The 15,626-nt window shown below is 42.7% G+C and overlaps 1 protein-coding gene across 1 annotated transcript; it reads right to left on the reverse strand.

The window, feature by feature from the left end:
- Positions 1-6,518: 6,518 nt before the first annotated feature.
- Positions 6,519-15,626, reverse strand: KLHL11 (kelch like family member 11). Its single transcript, XM_073683538.1, has 2 exons — positions 14,966-15,626; positions 6,519-11,274 (listed from the first exon to the last, which is right to left on the reverse strand). The coding sequence occupies exons 1-2, from the start codon at positions 15,394-15,396 to the stop codon at positions 9,696-9,698; spliced, it is 2,010 nt and encodes a 669-aa protein (XP_073539639.1). The 5' UTR covers positions 15,397-15,626; the 3' UTR covers positions 6,519-9,695.

The following is a 15,626-nucleotide window of genomic DNA, read 5'->3' on the forward strand; positions in this document are numbered from 1 at the left end:
AATAGTAAAGGGCATAAAACCTATAAAATTACGCATATCACCTGTAAGTCAGACATGGTGATTTATTATGTTCTATGTCCATGCAACCTTATTTACATTGGCATGACTACTTGCCAGTTGAGGATTAGAGTTTTAGAACACACCCATGATATAAAAAAATGCTCAAATGGTAGATAATTATGATGCCCTCAAAACATTACCCCGCCACTGCAAGCTGTTTCACAATTGTAATCCCAGATTGCTGAAGATCAGAGGGATTGATCTAGTTCATTTGGGAATACGGGAGGAGAGGGGGGGGGGGGGGGATTACTCAAAAAAGAATGTAAACGGATTGTATCCTTCGACCCTGTTATACCCAATGGTCTAAATGAAACATTGAGCTTCAAATCATTTCTTTACAGCATGAATTTTAAGTTAGCAATTTTTGAAGAAGTGTTATTTGCTTAATGGGATGTCCCAAGAACAATCGTTGATTTTAATCAATAGATCTTGGAATAATAACAACTTCCACAATTGAATGTACTTACATAAAATGTTCTTGTGCTGAGATAATCTTATAAATGTGCCCCTGCTGTGTACTGTGTAATGGCTGTGTCTGACTGTACAAGAACATGGTCTGATCATACTACATCTCCTGTGCACAGGGGGAGAAAAAGAGTATACAGACATTACAGCGGGAGCGCAGCTGATTCTTTCTTTGAAGTAAAACATTGTTTAAAACCAGGCAGGGGACTGTTTTACCTCACAGAAAGAATCAGCTGTGATCCCCGGCTGTAATGTCTGAATACTCTTTTGCTTCCTCCCCTGCCCAGGAGATGTGGTATCATCAGACTATCATGTTCCCGCAAGGTCAGACACAGCAGGGGCACATTTCTAAGATTATCTCAGCACAGGAACATTTTATTTAAACACATCGAATTGTGGAAATTATTATTATTCCAAGATCTATTGATTAAAATTAACTTGTGTTCGTGGGAAAACCCCTTTAATATACATGTTTTTATTCATAAATGTTTTTTTGCAGTATCTTTTGTGTATATTTTCTGTAGTTTTTGATCGGATGTTGGTAGCATGATCATGCCTGGCGCTCCACAAAAATACATAGCCATAATTGCCCTCTGAAGAAATGATAACCAGTCATTTGTGAGACAAAAGTTTTTTTAAGATCTCCAATGTGACAGCCCGTTGGATTTAATGTTTGTTGTATATGTACTTCTATTGGACAAGCAAGTTGTAAATTTATGCATATAGAAGGTTGTGCTACCAATATTTTTATTTTTTTTTTTTTTTATGTAAAATGATTGTGCCACTAACACTGTCACAATGATTTCGGACTATGTGTGGTTAATATATATACACATACATATATACACATGCATATAGTACAGACCAAAGGTTTGGACACACCTTCTCATTTAAAGATTTTTCATGACTATGAAAATTGTACATTCACACTGAAGGCATCAAAACTATGAATTAACACGTGTGGAATTATATACTTAACAAAAAAGTGTGAAACAACTGAAAATATGTCTTATATTCTAGGTTCTTCAAAGTAGCCACCTTTTGCTTTGATGACTGCTTTGCACACTCTTGGCATTCTCTTGATAAGCTTCAAGAGGTAGTCACCGGAAATGGTTTTCACTTCACAGGTGTGCCCTGTCAGGTTTAATAAGTGGGATTTCTTATTTAAAAAGCCCCCTCGTATGCCAACTATGTAAATTGATTACATGCACAAACAATGAGACCTCAGCCCTGTGAGTAATGCCCTCCCTAACCTCTTACCTGTGAATGTGTACTTGAATGGACAACTGTAACTATTTTTAAGGGACATGTGCCTCTCTAGCAGAGACTTGGATTGAAGGATTGAAAGAGAGAATCAGACATCATACTCTGTCACACCATCAGCTTGGTAGCATGGCTTTACCCAAAGAGACACAGATTTGGATTTTACAGGATTCTGGCCTAAGCTTATATGGCCCTGGCTGGAAAAATATGGATCTGCTCCTTCGACCATCTGAGCCCACGGATACATTTGGGGAGACCAGGTTGGGACGATGAAGTCACCTGGCCCCATGAATATCTTAGCAAAAAAGAAGCAAGACAAAAATATATCTCATACCCTACCATAATTATATATAAATGTAAAGCAAAATTGCATAATAAATATAGGGTACTTAGTGAACTATTTTTGATCAAAAAAAGTATACAAGCCGTCCCACCAGCGGCAAGGTGACCCTAAATTGGGACGGTACCTATACTGCCTATATTAAAAACCTTACTGTATATCAAAGTTGAAGTAATGCATATAAAAGGGTAGACAAATAGGACCGGGTCCCAACTCCAGACCACCTAGGCTTGACTTGTTTGCATTCTGTGCAATTTAAGGGTGTGGCATGCCCTTTGTTGAGCTGATTGGTATATATGTAGCTTACCACGGGCCTAGGTGGTCTGGAGTTGGGACCCGGTCCTATTTGTCTACCCTTTTATATGCATTACTTCAACTTTGATATACAGTAAGGTTTTTAATATAGGCAGTATAGGTACCGTCCCAATTTAGGGTCACCTTGCCGCTGGTGGGACGGCTTGTATACTTTTTTTGATCAAAAATAGTTCACTAAGTACCCTATATTTATTATGCAATTTTGCTTTACATTTATATATAATTATGGTAGGGTATGAGATATATTTTTGTCTTGCTTCTTTTTTGCTAGTGTGAACATGCCTCTGTTTCTTGTATGTCTGCCATCTTAGACCTCAGTTCACATTGTCTGGTCCCATGAATATCTTGTTTGGGGTTGCCAGGTGGGACCCTCCGGTCGCCTGGAACCTATGGAGACATATGCGGAGAAACCAGATTGGGACCAGCCAGTCATCCGGCCCATGGTAACTCTCGGAGAAACCAGGGTGGGAGCCTCGTGTCTCCTGGAATTGTCCCTCGATGGACTGCTAGCTTCCTAAGCTTGCCGCTACCTTCTCTCTGCGGGGGCCTGCCAGAAGCGGGGGGCCACTGGTTGAGGTAGTTGGCCCTGGAAGTCCCAAAGTCACACCAGTTCTATCCCAGGTGGGCCAGCGGAAGGGTGAGGACTGTGTAATGTTGTACTATCTTGGGTATTAGCTGGGACTGCTCTATTGGTTTATTGTCCGTTTTGTGGTTCAATGAAGTATTGCCACGCTGTTTTATCCTCACCCTATGTTGTCTGATTAGTATTGCGCCCACTTCCGTGGGCGCAATACTACTCAGTGGAAAACCTATTGAGACACCACCCTGATTGGAGCCTGACCCGATTTCATAAATTAAACCAAAAAATTGACAGAGTCCTATAATCTGAGATGTATAGTCAGTTCAAGAAACCCCCCAGAAAAATAGTAATGTAATAAAAGTATTTGGAGGTTCTTAATGATTATTAAGGTCAAGAAAAGGCCAGAGGACTCTTACCAGAAAAAAAACTGCGGGATCAGTTTAATTATACATATAACAAATTTTTATTGAAAGTATATATTCATATAAATAGAAAACCCATGAAAGGTGAGACCGAATAAATTGCTAGGGTTGTTTAAAGCAAAAAACCCATAAGAACACATTGGATGCCCAACCCTAATCACTTAGGATTATCGGGTAGGCAGCAAAGGAACGGATAACGTGTGCACAATTGCACACAGACACCTAATGGGTTATCAAAGCATTATAAACATTAATTGTTAAGTGCTATACCTGAAAACATGCTGGCGTGTCCTAGAGCAGGTAGGGGGTCCAGATGAGCGCAATACTACTCAGTGTATATGTCATATAATTTGTCATATACACTGAAAACAGTGGGAGCTATTCTATGCAGCAAATCATATTTGGGATTCTGCACGGTTACATAGGGTATATTCATGATATGTCTATATAGATGCAGGACCTAGATATTGTTTTACTATATATTCATTGCCATACATAGGATGGACTATCAAGTATTTTTTATTGTTGTGCAATTACTGTGTAGAGACAGTGACACACGAGTTTTCTTTCATTCTCTAGTTTCTTTTTGTTACACTTATTTTTGTTGATTTTTTGCATATTTAATAAACTTTGATACAATTTCATATTTCGTATATGGTCCCTCTGTGGTCACTGTAAGTTTTCAATTAATGAGGGGTATGTATAACTCTTGAGGATTCATCGATTTTAAGTCTGTTGAAGCCAGGTATCTAATTATCTTCCCGTAATACGAATTGAGACTCACACTTTGAAGAGCTGAAAAGTACATGGGTGAATTTGGACACCTTATGTAGTCTTCAGATGTCAATTAAAATTTCCACTTGTTCTATTATTTCAAAGAACGAAGAAATGCCCTACATGTTGTGTGCTGATGGAACAGATTTACATTATAAATCATCACTTTGTTTCTGTGTTGCCATATTCTGAGAGGCATAGCTATTTTTTTTCCTCGATTAAGGTTGTGTGCGCACAATCAGGAATTGATTGCAGAAATTTCTGCAGCGTTTCTGATGCTATTTTGCATTTACATGTGTTTTTGCCTGTAGATTTGCCATGCGTTTTTTTTCAATGCATTGTATAGGAAAATCGCAGGCAAATTCGCACAAAGAATGGACATGTTGCTTCTTTTTCTGCACATAAAATCCTGTCAGGAAAATTCCCTAATGGTCATGTGTCTCTCTCAATTTGGGAGAATAATTCAAAAGGAGAAAAAAATACTTAAAAAATTAATTATGACACTAAGTTTGTTTGATTTTTTATATATAAAGTTTATATATAACAGCTCAAAGTTAAGTTTTAATATTTATTAGTTTAGCCACTGGGCGCTGCCAATTTTGTTTTCTAGAGCACGACACTTAAAGCAAATATGACAGACAACATGGGAGACTGCAGTTGGCATCCAACCCCATCTCATATGTTGAGGCCACATCAGCTGTGAATGCTACATGCCCCCTGGCATGCACAGTTCACAGCTGTAGGTGGAGCCCCGGCGGCATTGGATTGTAGCATTTAACTGTCACCGCTGCTTGCTGTCATCAGCACACACCTATCAGATCATTGCTGGCGGCAAAACTCCAATTACAGTAACAAGTACAGATCTGAGCACAAGGACTGCAGCAGTGACCTCATACAGAAGGGACTACCAGTCCCTTGATGAAGTCACAGCTACAGCTTTGGTGCCAAGACCTGTACTCACTGTGCACCAGTGATCAGAGGGCAGCAGCTGGCAATGATATAACTGCTCAACTATGATCACTGTGGTGATCTAACGGTGTTGGAGTGAGAAGGGGAAGTTTTTGCCTGTGCCAACCCACCCCCCCACCCCCACAAATCAACCCTAAACATTAATACTTTACATTTGTTTTTCTTTTGATACATTACCTTTTCTTCTGGTACAGTATACTTCTTTGATGATAATTATTGTACCAGTTCCAAATGTGTTTTCTCCCCCCTCTTCAGTCCCATTAGGAGACTTGACCAACTATAATCCTGTAGGAGTACAAAGATTTCAGACCTTGGGGCTTTTATTTGGTCTCTGGCTGCCATGAAAATAAATCAGCATCTTGTGTTGCCGATTTCTCTAATAGGACGGTCACTATTAAGGACAAATGATGTGTTAGATAGATTCGATGCTATCTGTTTATTCTGCCAGATACTGATACTGATCTCTGCCAGATATTGTAGCACTGTGTGATCTGTAATATATAATTACGGCTTCATTCTCACCCTGTAGGTGTACGATGTTTGGTGATAACTACCCAGTACCGAGCCGAAATAGGAGGATATGCTACAGCGTTACGTCATAGTAAAAAAATATATCTCTATATATTTTTTTTATAATAATAAATAATAATATGAAGCAATCAATACTAAAACAAATTTGGGACAATGGTAAATAGATTTAATTTATATAGTGCATTTGGAAATAAGCAACATAAGGCACAAACTGTAGGATGGAAGACAAAACAAACAAGAGGTAGATCGAACTACCATACAGTGAAATACATTTTCCCCTAAACCCATCTAGATGTCCCATATTATTGCATATTTGAAAACTTTTTAAAGTACTTGCATCCCCCCCTTAGCTGCCATAACCAAACACTTATGTAATATCAGTTTTAACATTGCTGCTAAATCTACTGTACATAAAATTGTATACAGACCAATCCCATTAGTCTGAAGGATGAACCAAAAATTTCTACAATAGAAAAGAAACTTCCATGACAGGATAGTTTAATGCTCTGGGAAACCATCCCTTTTACTCTGCCAGCATTGCTGCATTCCCACATCTGAGTGTCAAGGTCAGAGTACAGACTGAGATGCACTGACTGTCCGTGGGTCTCCTGATCGAACCTTATATATGACTATGGGGCTGACAAGTTCAGGTCAGGATACCCGTAGACAGTCAGTGCATCCCAGTCCGAGCTTAGACCATGATACATGGACGTGGGAAGGCGGCACATTACTTTGGACAAGACATTGAGGCTTTGATTTTTGGGTATTGTTGAATAATATCTTAAAATAAGTACTTGGATTGTCTGTGATTTAACACTATCGAAACTAGACATAAATGTTTAAGGTGGTCTTCCATTGTGTTACTCTGTAGAGCCTATATTTCTTTTTATTGCCAATTTTCAATAAAGTTTAAAAATTTTAGAGACTGCATACACTTTTTGTTTTTTTTGGCGGTATCCAGCTTTCAGTCATGCCCAGAGCAAATTTCAGTCAGTTCTCAGCACTGACTGAAAGCCGGCTCAGCACTGCATCAGCACAGAGCCAGCTGTCAGTCAGTGCCGGGGTGTACCTACAGGTTTATAGTTTTATCGGACCTGACAGGTTCCCCCTTAAACTGAACTCGTACTGCTGATAATATAATATGTTGCAGATTTACCAGCTGCAAACCGATAGCAGAAAATCCAATGTGTATTTACTTAATTAGAAAAAAAAAACCTTGAACTCCGATTCATCAAGACTGACGTTTTGCATGCCAGTATTGATAAACTGTGTGGAGTAAGAGGAGTCAAATTCTTTAAGAGACATGTGCTTCCAAATGAATTTGAAGCTGCTTTTAATCGCTGCGTGCCACCACCAGGAATGTTATTGCAGTCAGGGACTGGAGTACATTTCTGTCCTAATGTATGCCACTTATGGTGTAAATAAGGATTAATTTGTTGGGTGTGCTTGGCCATGCCTGTCCAAACTCTGCCCACTCTTCAAAAAGTAATTACAGTAAGCCTGTGTGCCCACGATGCGTTTAAGCGTTTCCGCAGCGGCAAAAGCGATGCAGAAACGCTTAAAAAAAGCATGGTAGAAGGCCTGCTATGTTCCCAATGATAATCCGCATGTGCTGTGCACGTGCTGAGGAAATTTCTGCTGCGGATTATCATTGCCGAAAAAAACGCAGCACTACCAATTATTTTGCGGAAGTGCTGCGTCTTCGCCGCCATTGACTTGCATTAGATCGCATGTATTCCGCTTCACTAGATAAGCACATGCGGAATACATGCGTTCAATGTTCGGATGGTACCCGGGTCTAGAGGAGAGGAGACTCTCCTCCGGACCCGAGTACCATAGAAACTGTAAAGGAGAAAAAAATAAAATAAAAAAAATAAAATAAAAAATAAATATGATACTTACCTTCTGACGGCCCCCGGTGCGCTCCTCCTCCCTTGCCGGCAGATCGCGATGGACTGAAGGACCTGCGCTGACGTCATAGTCATGTGACGGGTCACGCGATGCTGACGTCGGCAGGTCCTTCAGTGTACCACGATCTGCCGGCAGTCAGCACCAAGCGAAGCAAGACTGCGGGGGCCATCGGAAGGTAGGGATAGATTTATTTTTTATTTTTTGACATTCTCTCGGATCACACTATATATGCCGTTTGCATGGATTTATTTAGTGTGACCAAGTTGACAAGCACTTTCCAAGTGATGCTAAAATCGCTTGGAAAGCGCTTGTCAACCCGCATGCGGAAATGCATGTGAAGAACGCTTCACTTCTGCCAGGGAGATGCAGAAACGCTCAAAAAAAATCCGGAGCATTTCTGCATCATGGGCACATAGCATAAGAGTTTTTCGGTTTGTTTGTTTTTTACGAGGATGATCATCAAGGTTAGAAATATTGCTCCTTCAGTATATACAGTAATCCCTATGCCCATATACTGTACAAATATTTTAAATATGCAATATTGGGATATCTCTAAAGGAAAGGGTGAATACATCAGCAAAATACAAAAAATTACAGGAAAACAGGAAATTTAGTTTTGGTCCAAAATTATATTATATTATATATATATATATATATATTCCAAATTACATTAAAAGATCATCAGATTTGTTTTTAGAAAAGCTAAAGTCAGGCAATATACAACACTTCAGGTTTAGGACCTTGCAAGAACTGTATTTAATGAACACTTTCATGACAAACCTTCAGAATGTACAAACTATTCCATCCATGTGGATGTGCAGAATAAATGAGAATAAGAAAGGGGTGTTATTAAAAGAAGTGTACAGGGTAAACTTCTAATTAAACAATAGGCTGGTAGATGTATAAAATAATAAACAGAGCTGTTACTCCCCCTCCCCAGCACTGCCTCCGGCTGCTTCTCTGGGCTTTGTGCATAGGCTACAGCGGTAATGTTCTGTCGCCAGCACTTGTAACCAGCTGAAGCCAATTACTTGACTAAGTGATTGGCTGCAGTGGTGGACACGTGCGCGGTCATGACCATTGCAGTCGATTAACAAGGATCGTAGCAGCAGCCCACGGGCAGTGCTGGAGCCAGGAAGGATAAGTAACCGCTCCATTTATTATTTTATACATCTGAAAACCTTTTGGTTAAATAGAAGTTCATCCTACACAAAACTTTTTAAGTTCTCTACATAGAAGAGAAATAAAAATTCTAGGAATGTAAATGAAGCATATAAAATAAAACTGCAAATCTGCAAAGTAAAAAGGAATGCTTTTGAAAGGTACAGTACACATTTAACAAATATCAAATTTTACCTGTTTTGGCTGCTATCATTTTGCAAAATTATAAACTCACAGACCATTACCAAGCATGTTTATAGTCCTAAGGCAACACTAAATTTTCAGAAAATCCAACCTGCGATTACATTTATACTTTTAATTTCTTGTTATCAAATTACCAGCTGCCAATAAAAACTATTAACAAAATTAACCACCTCAAGTTTGGCCAAGATCTGCTAACTGGAATGTTTTATATACATCGCTCATCTGTTCCGGCAGGTAAGACTAGATAAGTACATTTTATACACAATATCTTGTGTGAATGAATATACACATTTTTGAAGTGTGAACCCCGACATGCTAAGGCTCAATTGACATCAGCACTGACAATTTCGCTGTCGTGTACCATCATAGGAATAGAAAGATGCAATTCATGCAGAGCTGGATCACAAAACAGTCAGTCATCACCAGACCCCAATTACTAGTCATCAGTTCTGGCGGGTTCTGTCATTTTTAGAGGAGGAATAGAGTTGCATGCTGCGCTATAATCCTCACAAAAAAACGGAATAAGTGACGGGCTCCTTATGGATGTGGACAGAGCGTAAATAAGGTGTTCACACTTATCAATGAACTATGTAAACACGTTAAGCATTGAAACTTACTATACAAAGTTAAAAAAGAAAAACTCATCTCATGTGCAAATTGCATCTAAAAAGATACTGGAAAAGCATTGGAGAATCTGGATTTAGCATTCAATCTGGGATCGAGGAGTGCGCCGTAAATTCATAGTGTGTCGATGCAATTCTTGCATTTGTCTAATTCTATCTTTCTGCCACATCAAGTTAGGGGGCATGGGGTATTTCTGTGTCCCATGCAAATATCTGAATGGGATTCTCACATGACATGCTGTAGCGCGGCACCGCGGCTGAGGCATGGGCGGGAGCAGCATCCAGCGTTTGCGTTCAGCACAATAGCGGTATGCCTCTTTCCTGTATTGTTTGTCTATGTCATCACTGTTCTTCCAGCCCCCAATAATAAAAACATCATCTTTATAGTAGCAGATAGCTGCCCCTTCTATGCTTAGAACTTCTGGTGGTAAGCTCTCAAGAATTTCATTTGAGACTTGCCTAGAAATTTTACTTTGAGCCTCATCCACAGTCACACAGTAGCTCTTAGGACAGCAAGAAGCAGTATTATAGAAATTGGTGCATGCAACTGACATCTGGAATGCACAGTAATTGTCCAGAAGTGGCAACGACTCAATATCCTGCCATCGACTACTTTCGATGTCGTATCGGCAGTTGATTGTTCTAAGACCATCTTCATTATCACTGTCAACAGGTGTGCGAGCAGTTATGTAAACGTATCGATCTTCTACACTAACAGCTTTCACATCACGTAAAATCTTGGGCGCAGATTCTAAGATCTGCCATTTATCTTGCTCAGGGTCATAGACAGTGACGTCCTTGAAGCCTGGGCTAAAGTTGCCATGACCCCCAATACTATACAGGTTGCCCTTCACAGACATAAGGCCAAAGGAATGTTTTCGAGTGATCAAGTTGCATACTTGTTCCCAAACATTTCGGTTTGGATTGTATCGCTCAACAGTTTTGGCAAACCCAGGCTCCATGGAGCCAGCCACATATACATGAGCATCTGTAGCCATCACTGCATGTCCATCGAGGTGATTGTGAATGTGAGGCAAGTTCACCCATCGATCTTCATGAATAAAATACCCAACACATTCACTTAAGTAGTCTCCTCCTTCCGAAACACCTCCAATGACCATAATTACATCCATATTCTGGCCAAAGCGTGGCAAAGACGTCATGTGGGTAGCCAATGACTGCAGGTTTCCAGTTTGTACGTTTTCTGATCGCAAAGCATGGCCCTCAACGGCCTCAGCAACCAACTGCAAGCAGGCATCATTTGCAGCAACCAGCCTATCAGCTTTCACATGTCTTGTAAGATAAGTGGGTTTCATTTGAGAGAGTCGAAGGAGCCTAAACAATTCCTCAAAATACTTCTCTCTCTCATCGTTTTTCTGAATCCATTTTAGAATTGCCTCAAAGAGTATTTCTTCAGAGTCTACCGTAATCTCGGGATCGGAGAGCCAGTCTCTAACAAGATGGAATGGAAGTGTATAAAATTCATCATCCTCGATTACCTTGTAAAAATTTCTACGAATCATGTCAGCTGACTTCAAAGCTAGCTGGTTCAGTGTGTACATATGAGCCAAACTGTGAATAGCCACACAGTTGGAGAGATTGAGCTTTTTCTTCAGAAATTCTCCACAGAACTCCTTCAATCGTAGCAACAACAGTCTAAACGATTACAAAGTGAAAAAAAGAAAAAAAATAAGATGTTAGATTACACTGGTGAAATATATTGAACAGGATTTCAGCCCTCATGAAATTGTCTATTTTAATAAACACTTGTATTTCTAAGAACGCTGTCCTATACCGATTCTCTGTTATTCCTCTTTATTAACTTTCTGCAGTTTGCCTGACAACATAAAATGTCAGGTTAGTCCGCATATAACTCTGCAAGAGGTTTCAGGGTATGTGCACAGGGTCGGCATTGGCAGCGCTTTGAACGCAGTATACTTTATGCTACGTCCAAAGCGCTGCACGTAGGTGAATCAGCATGTGGGCATTGAACCATGCAGATTCACCGCATCCTACATTACAGTGATATCATTTCTCTTGCTATGCTGCGGTCTGTGAAGACACGCCGCATGTCAGTTTCCCAGGGTGATCCGCAGGAGCACGGAGATGCATAGGGAGCATGGGATTTCTTGAAATCCAACACATTTGATGAATCTGACGAGGAGCATGGCCCCCATTCCCATCCCACCCTGGCTGCTACCTAGCTCCACCCTTTCCAGTGGAGCCGATACCAACTCCATTTTCAAACCAAAAGTTTCAAAATTCTGCAACTTTCAAAGCTCGTATGCTTTCTGGCATAAAAGCTTTGATGAATCAAGGTCATTGTGTTAATCAGCAGGTAAATATAGTTAAAAAAAATCATGTCTGCCTACTTTACTGGAGCAGCGGCTACAGGGAGAAAATTAAGTATTAGTCTCCCTGCAAAAGCTCGCTTCCAGTTATCATGCAGGTATCGCTTACAGTCATTGCTTACTATATACATAGAGCGCACTGTAAACACTCCCCAGCACATTGACGGACACCCTGTTCGGACACACAAAGGCTGCACACATATGCTGCAGAGCAAGCTGCCAATCAATGTACCAGGGAGTGTTTACAGCGCGCTCTCTGTATATAGTGAGCGATGATTAGAAGCAAGCAGCTGCAGGGAGAATATAACTTCATTTCTCCCTATAGTTGCTGCTCCAGTAAGGAAGCCTAGTATGATTTTACCTCCCTTTACCTGCAGATTACCCTATATTTGTGGGCAAATAGTGTGTTTTTTGGATATGACAGGTTCCCTTTCATCAAACATTCACCAGCATCATGTATATCATAAAAGATAGCTCAATAGGTAGCACAGAAATATTCTTTACTGACAAAGTAGGATGTGAAGGGCGCATAATTGTTCTGGACAGCATGTCACATTGATTGTGACATTTGGTGGGTATTATTGGATCAATCTCTCATTATTACATAAGTGTTGGATTTACATGAGGCCATAATGGGGGATTCTCACACCAATTAGGATTTAATAGATATCCAACTGATATTCAGTACATTACATTTGTAATATCTATATGTGTACACACTGTTTTAAGGGTATTTATAGGGTCGTGGCAGCGGTTTTTTATCAGTAAGTGCTCGCTCACAAGCGTATTCTTTGGACGAGAGCTATCTAATGTTTTATCGGATAGCACTCAGACCAATGTTATACCATGGGGAAGTGCAGATCTGATATTCTTTTCTCATGCCTGTTTGACACGAGGAAAAAAAAAACAAATTGCAGCATGCTACGAGTGGCTCCACAAACTGGACCACGCGCTCCCATTGAGGTCTATGAAAACATCGGACTGCTCTTGGACATCATCTAAGTGCAGTCCGATTTACGTGGACAAAGACCATGTACAAATTACGTTCTCCACACCTGTGATGCGATTCTCTCATGCGAGAGAAGCAGATCACAGCAACAGGATTCTCTCTCACATGAGAGAATCAACACTGGTATGACCCTGGCCTAAAGGATATTTCTGTACTACTTGAGTTATATACTTTGATCCATATGATGCTGGTGAGTATTAGATTAAAGGGAATCTGTCATACATGATGCCTTAAGTAATTATTGGTTAGACTCTATATTCTGGACTAGAAATTAACATATCATATAACTAAACAAATTTGTTTTGCCATTTTACTGGATTCTTTATAAGTGGTTAAAAGTATTTAAAAAAAAACAAAAACGCTATACTCGCCTGTACTAGGTCTGTCCCAGAACATCAAATTATACTAGACAGAGGAGCAAGAAGGGGGGGGGTCACAATAATCAGGGCTGTGGAATTAGAGTCGTGGAGTCAGGGTCGGTATAAAATGGACTCCGACTCCTAAAATATATAATAAATTGGGTACAGTAGTTAAATGCAATTTGTGGGGAATAGTTATGAAATGTCCTATAAATGTCTGTCCTATTCCTGATCTAAGGGTCTAGACTTTTAGCTGAGATGAATCTGTGCTACAGTAAATTTATCACTTACACATGAGCCATGTATGAGGGAGTCGGAGTCATGGAAACTGAGGAGTCGGAGGTTTGGCTTACCGACTCCACAGCCCTGACAATAATAATGATCTTATACCTGTGCTGCCCCCCACCAGCTCCTCCCCTAACTCCCTACAGTCAGCCTTAGCTCTTTGGCATCACGTCCCGTTACTGAGTATTCCCTAGTGCAGTAAAAGCCAAAGAGCCAACAGTGACCGCAGGGAGTGAGAGGAGGACCTGGTGGGGGGCACGACAGGTGAATATAAGCTTATTTTTTTACCCCATCCAGTTCCTTCGTTTAATATGCTTTGGTATCTGGGGAGACCTCCAAACAAACGGTCTTCAGAGAAATTTGGGTCTGGAAAAATTGTATTCCAAGATACACAGAATCTGATGGGAAGATTCGAGCGACTCAGTCGGAAACGCATTTCAAGCTATTTGCTATTTGGGTCAGGGCTGTGGCAGCACTGGATACGGAAACCGGTGACAGCTGGTGGCAGCCCCTCAACTGTCAGGAGGACAAGTCTCACATGTTACACGCCCCCCCCCCCTCCTCCTCCTCACCTGCCTGTCAGGCAGCAGCCCCCTCCCCCTCCTCCTCACCTGCCTGTCAGGCAGCAGCCCCCTCACCTGCCTGTCAGGCAGCCGCCCCCTCCCCCTCCTCCTCACCTGCCTGTCAGGCAGCCGCCCCCTCCCCCTCCTCCTCACCTGCCTGTCAGGCAGCCGCCCCCTCCCCCTCCTCCTCACCTGCCTGTCAGGCAGCCGCCCCCTCCCCCTCCTCCTCACCTGCCTGTCAGGCAGCCGCCCCCTCCCCCTCCTCCTCACCTGCCTGTCAGGCAGCCGCCCCCTCCCCCTCCTCCTCACCTGCCTGTCAGGCAGCAGCCCCCTCCCCCTCCTCCTCACCTGCCTGTCAGGCAGCAGCCCCCTCCCCCTCCTCCTCACCTGCCTGTCAGGCAGCAGCCCCCTCCCCCTCCTCCTCACCTGCCTGTCAGGCAGCAGCCCCCTCCCCCTCCTCCTCACCTGCCTGTCAGGCAGCAGCCCCCTCCCCCTCCTCCTCACCTGCCTGTCAGGCAGCCCCCTCCCCCTCCCCCTTCTCCTCACCTGCCTGTCAGGCAGTCCCCCCCCCCTCCTCCTCACCTGTCAGGCAGCCTCCTCCTCCTCCCCCCCTCTCCCTCACCTGTCAGGCAGCCTCCTCCTCCTCCTCCTCCCCCCCTCTCCCTCACCTGTCAGGCAGCCTCCTCCTCCTCCTCCTCCCCCCCTCTCCCTCACCTGTCAGGCAGCCTCCTCCTCCTCACCTGTCAGGCAGCCTCCTCTCCCCCCCCCCCTCCTCCTCACCTGTCAGACAGCTCCAGCACCTCATGCACGTTCCCGGTGCACACTCGGATCTGCCCCGTGTACATGTACTGAATAACGGCCTCCACGGTCTCCAGATCAGGCCCGGGCTCCGAGCTCCATTTCATGTCCACCCGGCCCGAGCGAGACTCCTGGAAGTGTCCGGACAGCAGCGGGGTGAAGTAATCCGTGGCCGCCGCCAGCACGGAGCGATGAGCTGGGAATTCGCGTCCTCCTCCGGCGAACACCAGAGTCATGTCACAGAACATGCCCTGCTTCCTCTGCTCGTTCTGTCGCCATGCCAGCTCCGAGCAGTGAGTGTCCGCCATGAACACCTCGGCGTCTCCATCTTCTACGGCCCCATCCCGCTGCTCTGCATCCTCCTGCGTTGGCAGCTGCGGAGACAGCGACGTCATGGCCATTGCAGCAGCCATCTCGGCCTCCGGTTATCCGGCCTGACAATAATCACTACGTCACTACAGGCTGTCACTCTAAACAGAAAGGCGTGAGTAGGAGGAATGCGCACATACGTCATAACGTTTACGTGCATGCAGATAAACTTTCTTAATTGCTGCACTTCTAGAGGCTAAAGGTCGCTGTAGGCGTGTCTGCACGGTCCAAGCAACTGCCATGGATGCGGAGACCAATACTACACAGAGGTACT

Source organism: Phyllobates terribilis, unplaced genomic scaffold (genome assembly GCF_046119375.1).
Source record: "Phyllobates terribilis strain yellow unplaced genomic scaffold, ASM4611937v1 Scaffold_5__5_contigs__length_657084704, whole genome shotgun sequence".
Classification (NCBI taxonomy): domain Eukaryota; kingdom Metazoa; phylum Chordata; class Amphibia; order Anura; family Dendrobatidae; genus Phyllobates; species Phyllobates terribilis.

What these genes read in the sequence shown, in the direction of transcription:
- KLHL11 (XM_073683538.1), bottom strand. Translation starts at nt 15,396, where the DNA reads ATGGCTGCTGCAATGGCCATGACGTCGCTGTCTCCGCAGCTGCCAACG. An exon ending in GTGCTGGAGCTGTCTGACAG is followed by an intron (nt 11,275 to 14,965) that starts GTGAGGAGGAGG and finishes GTAATCGTTTAG; the next exon opens with ACTGTTGTTGCTACGATTGA.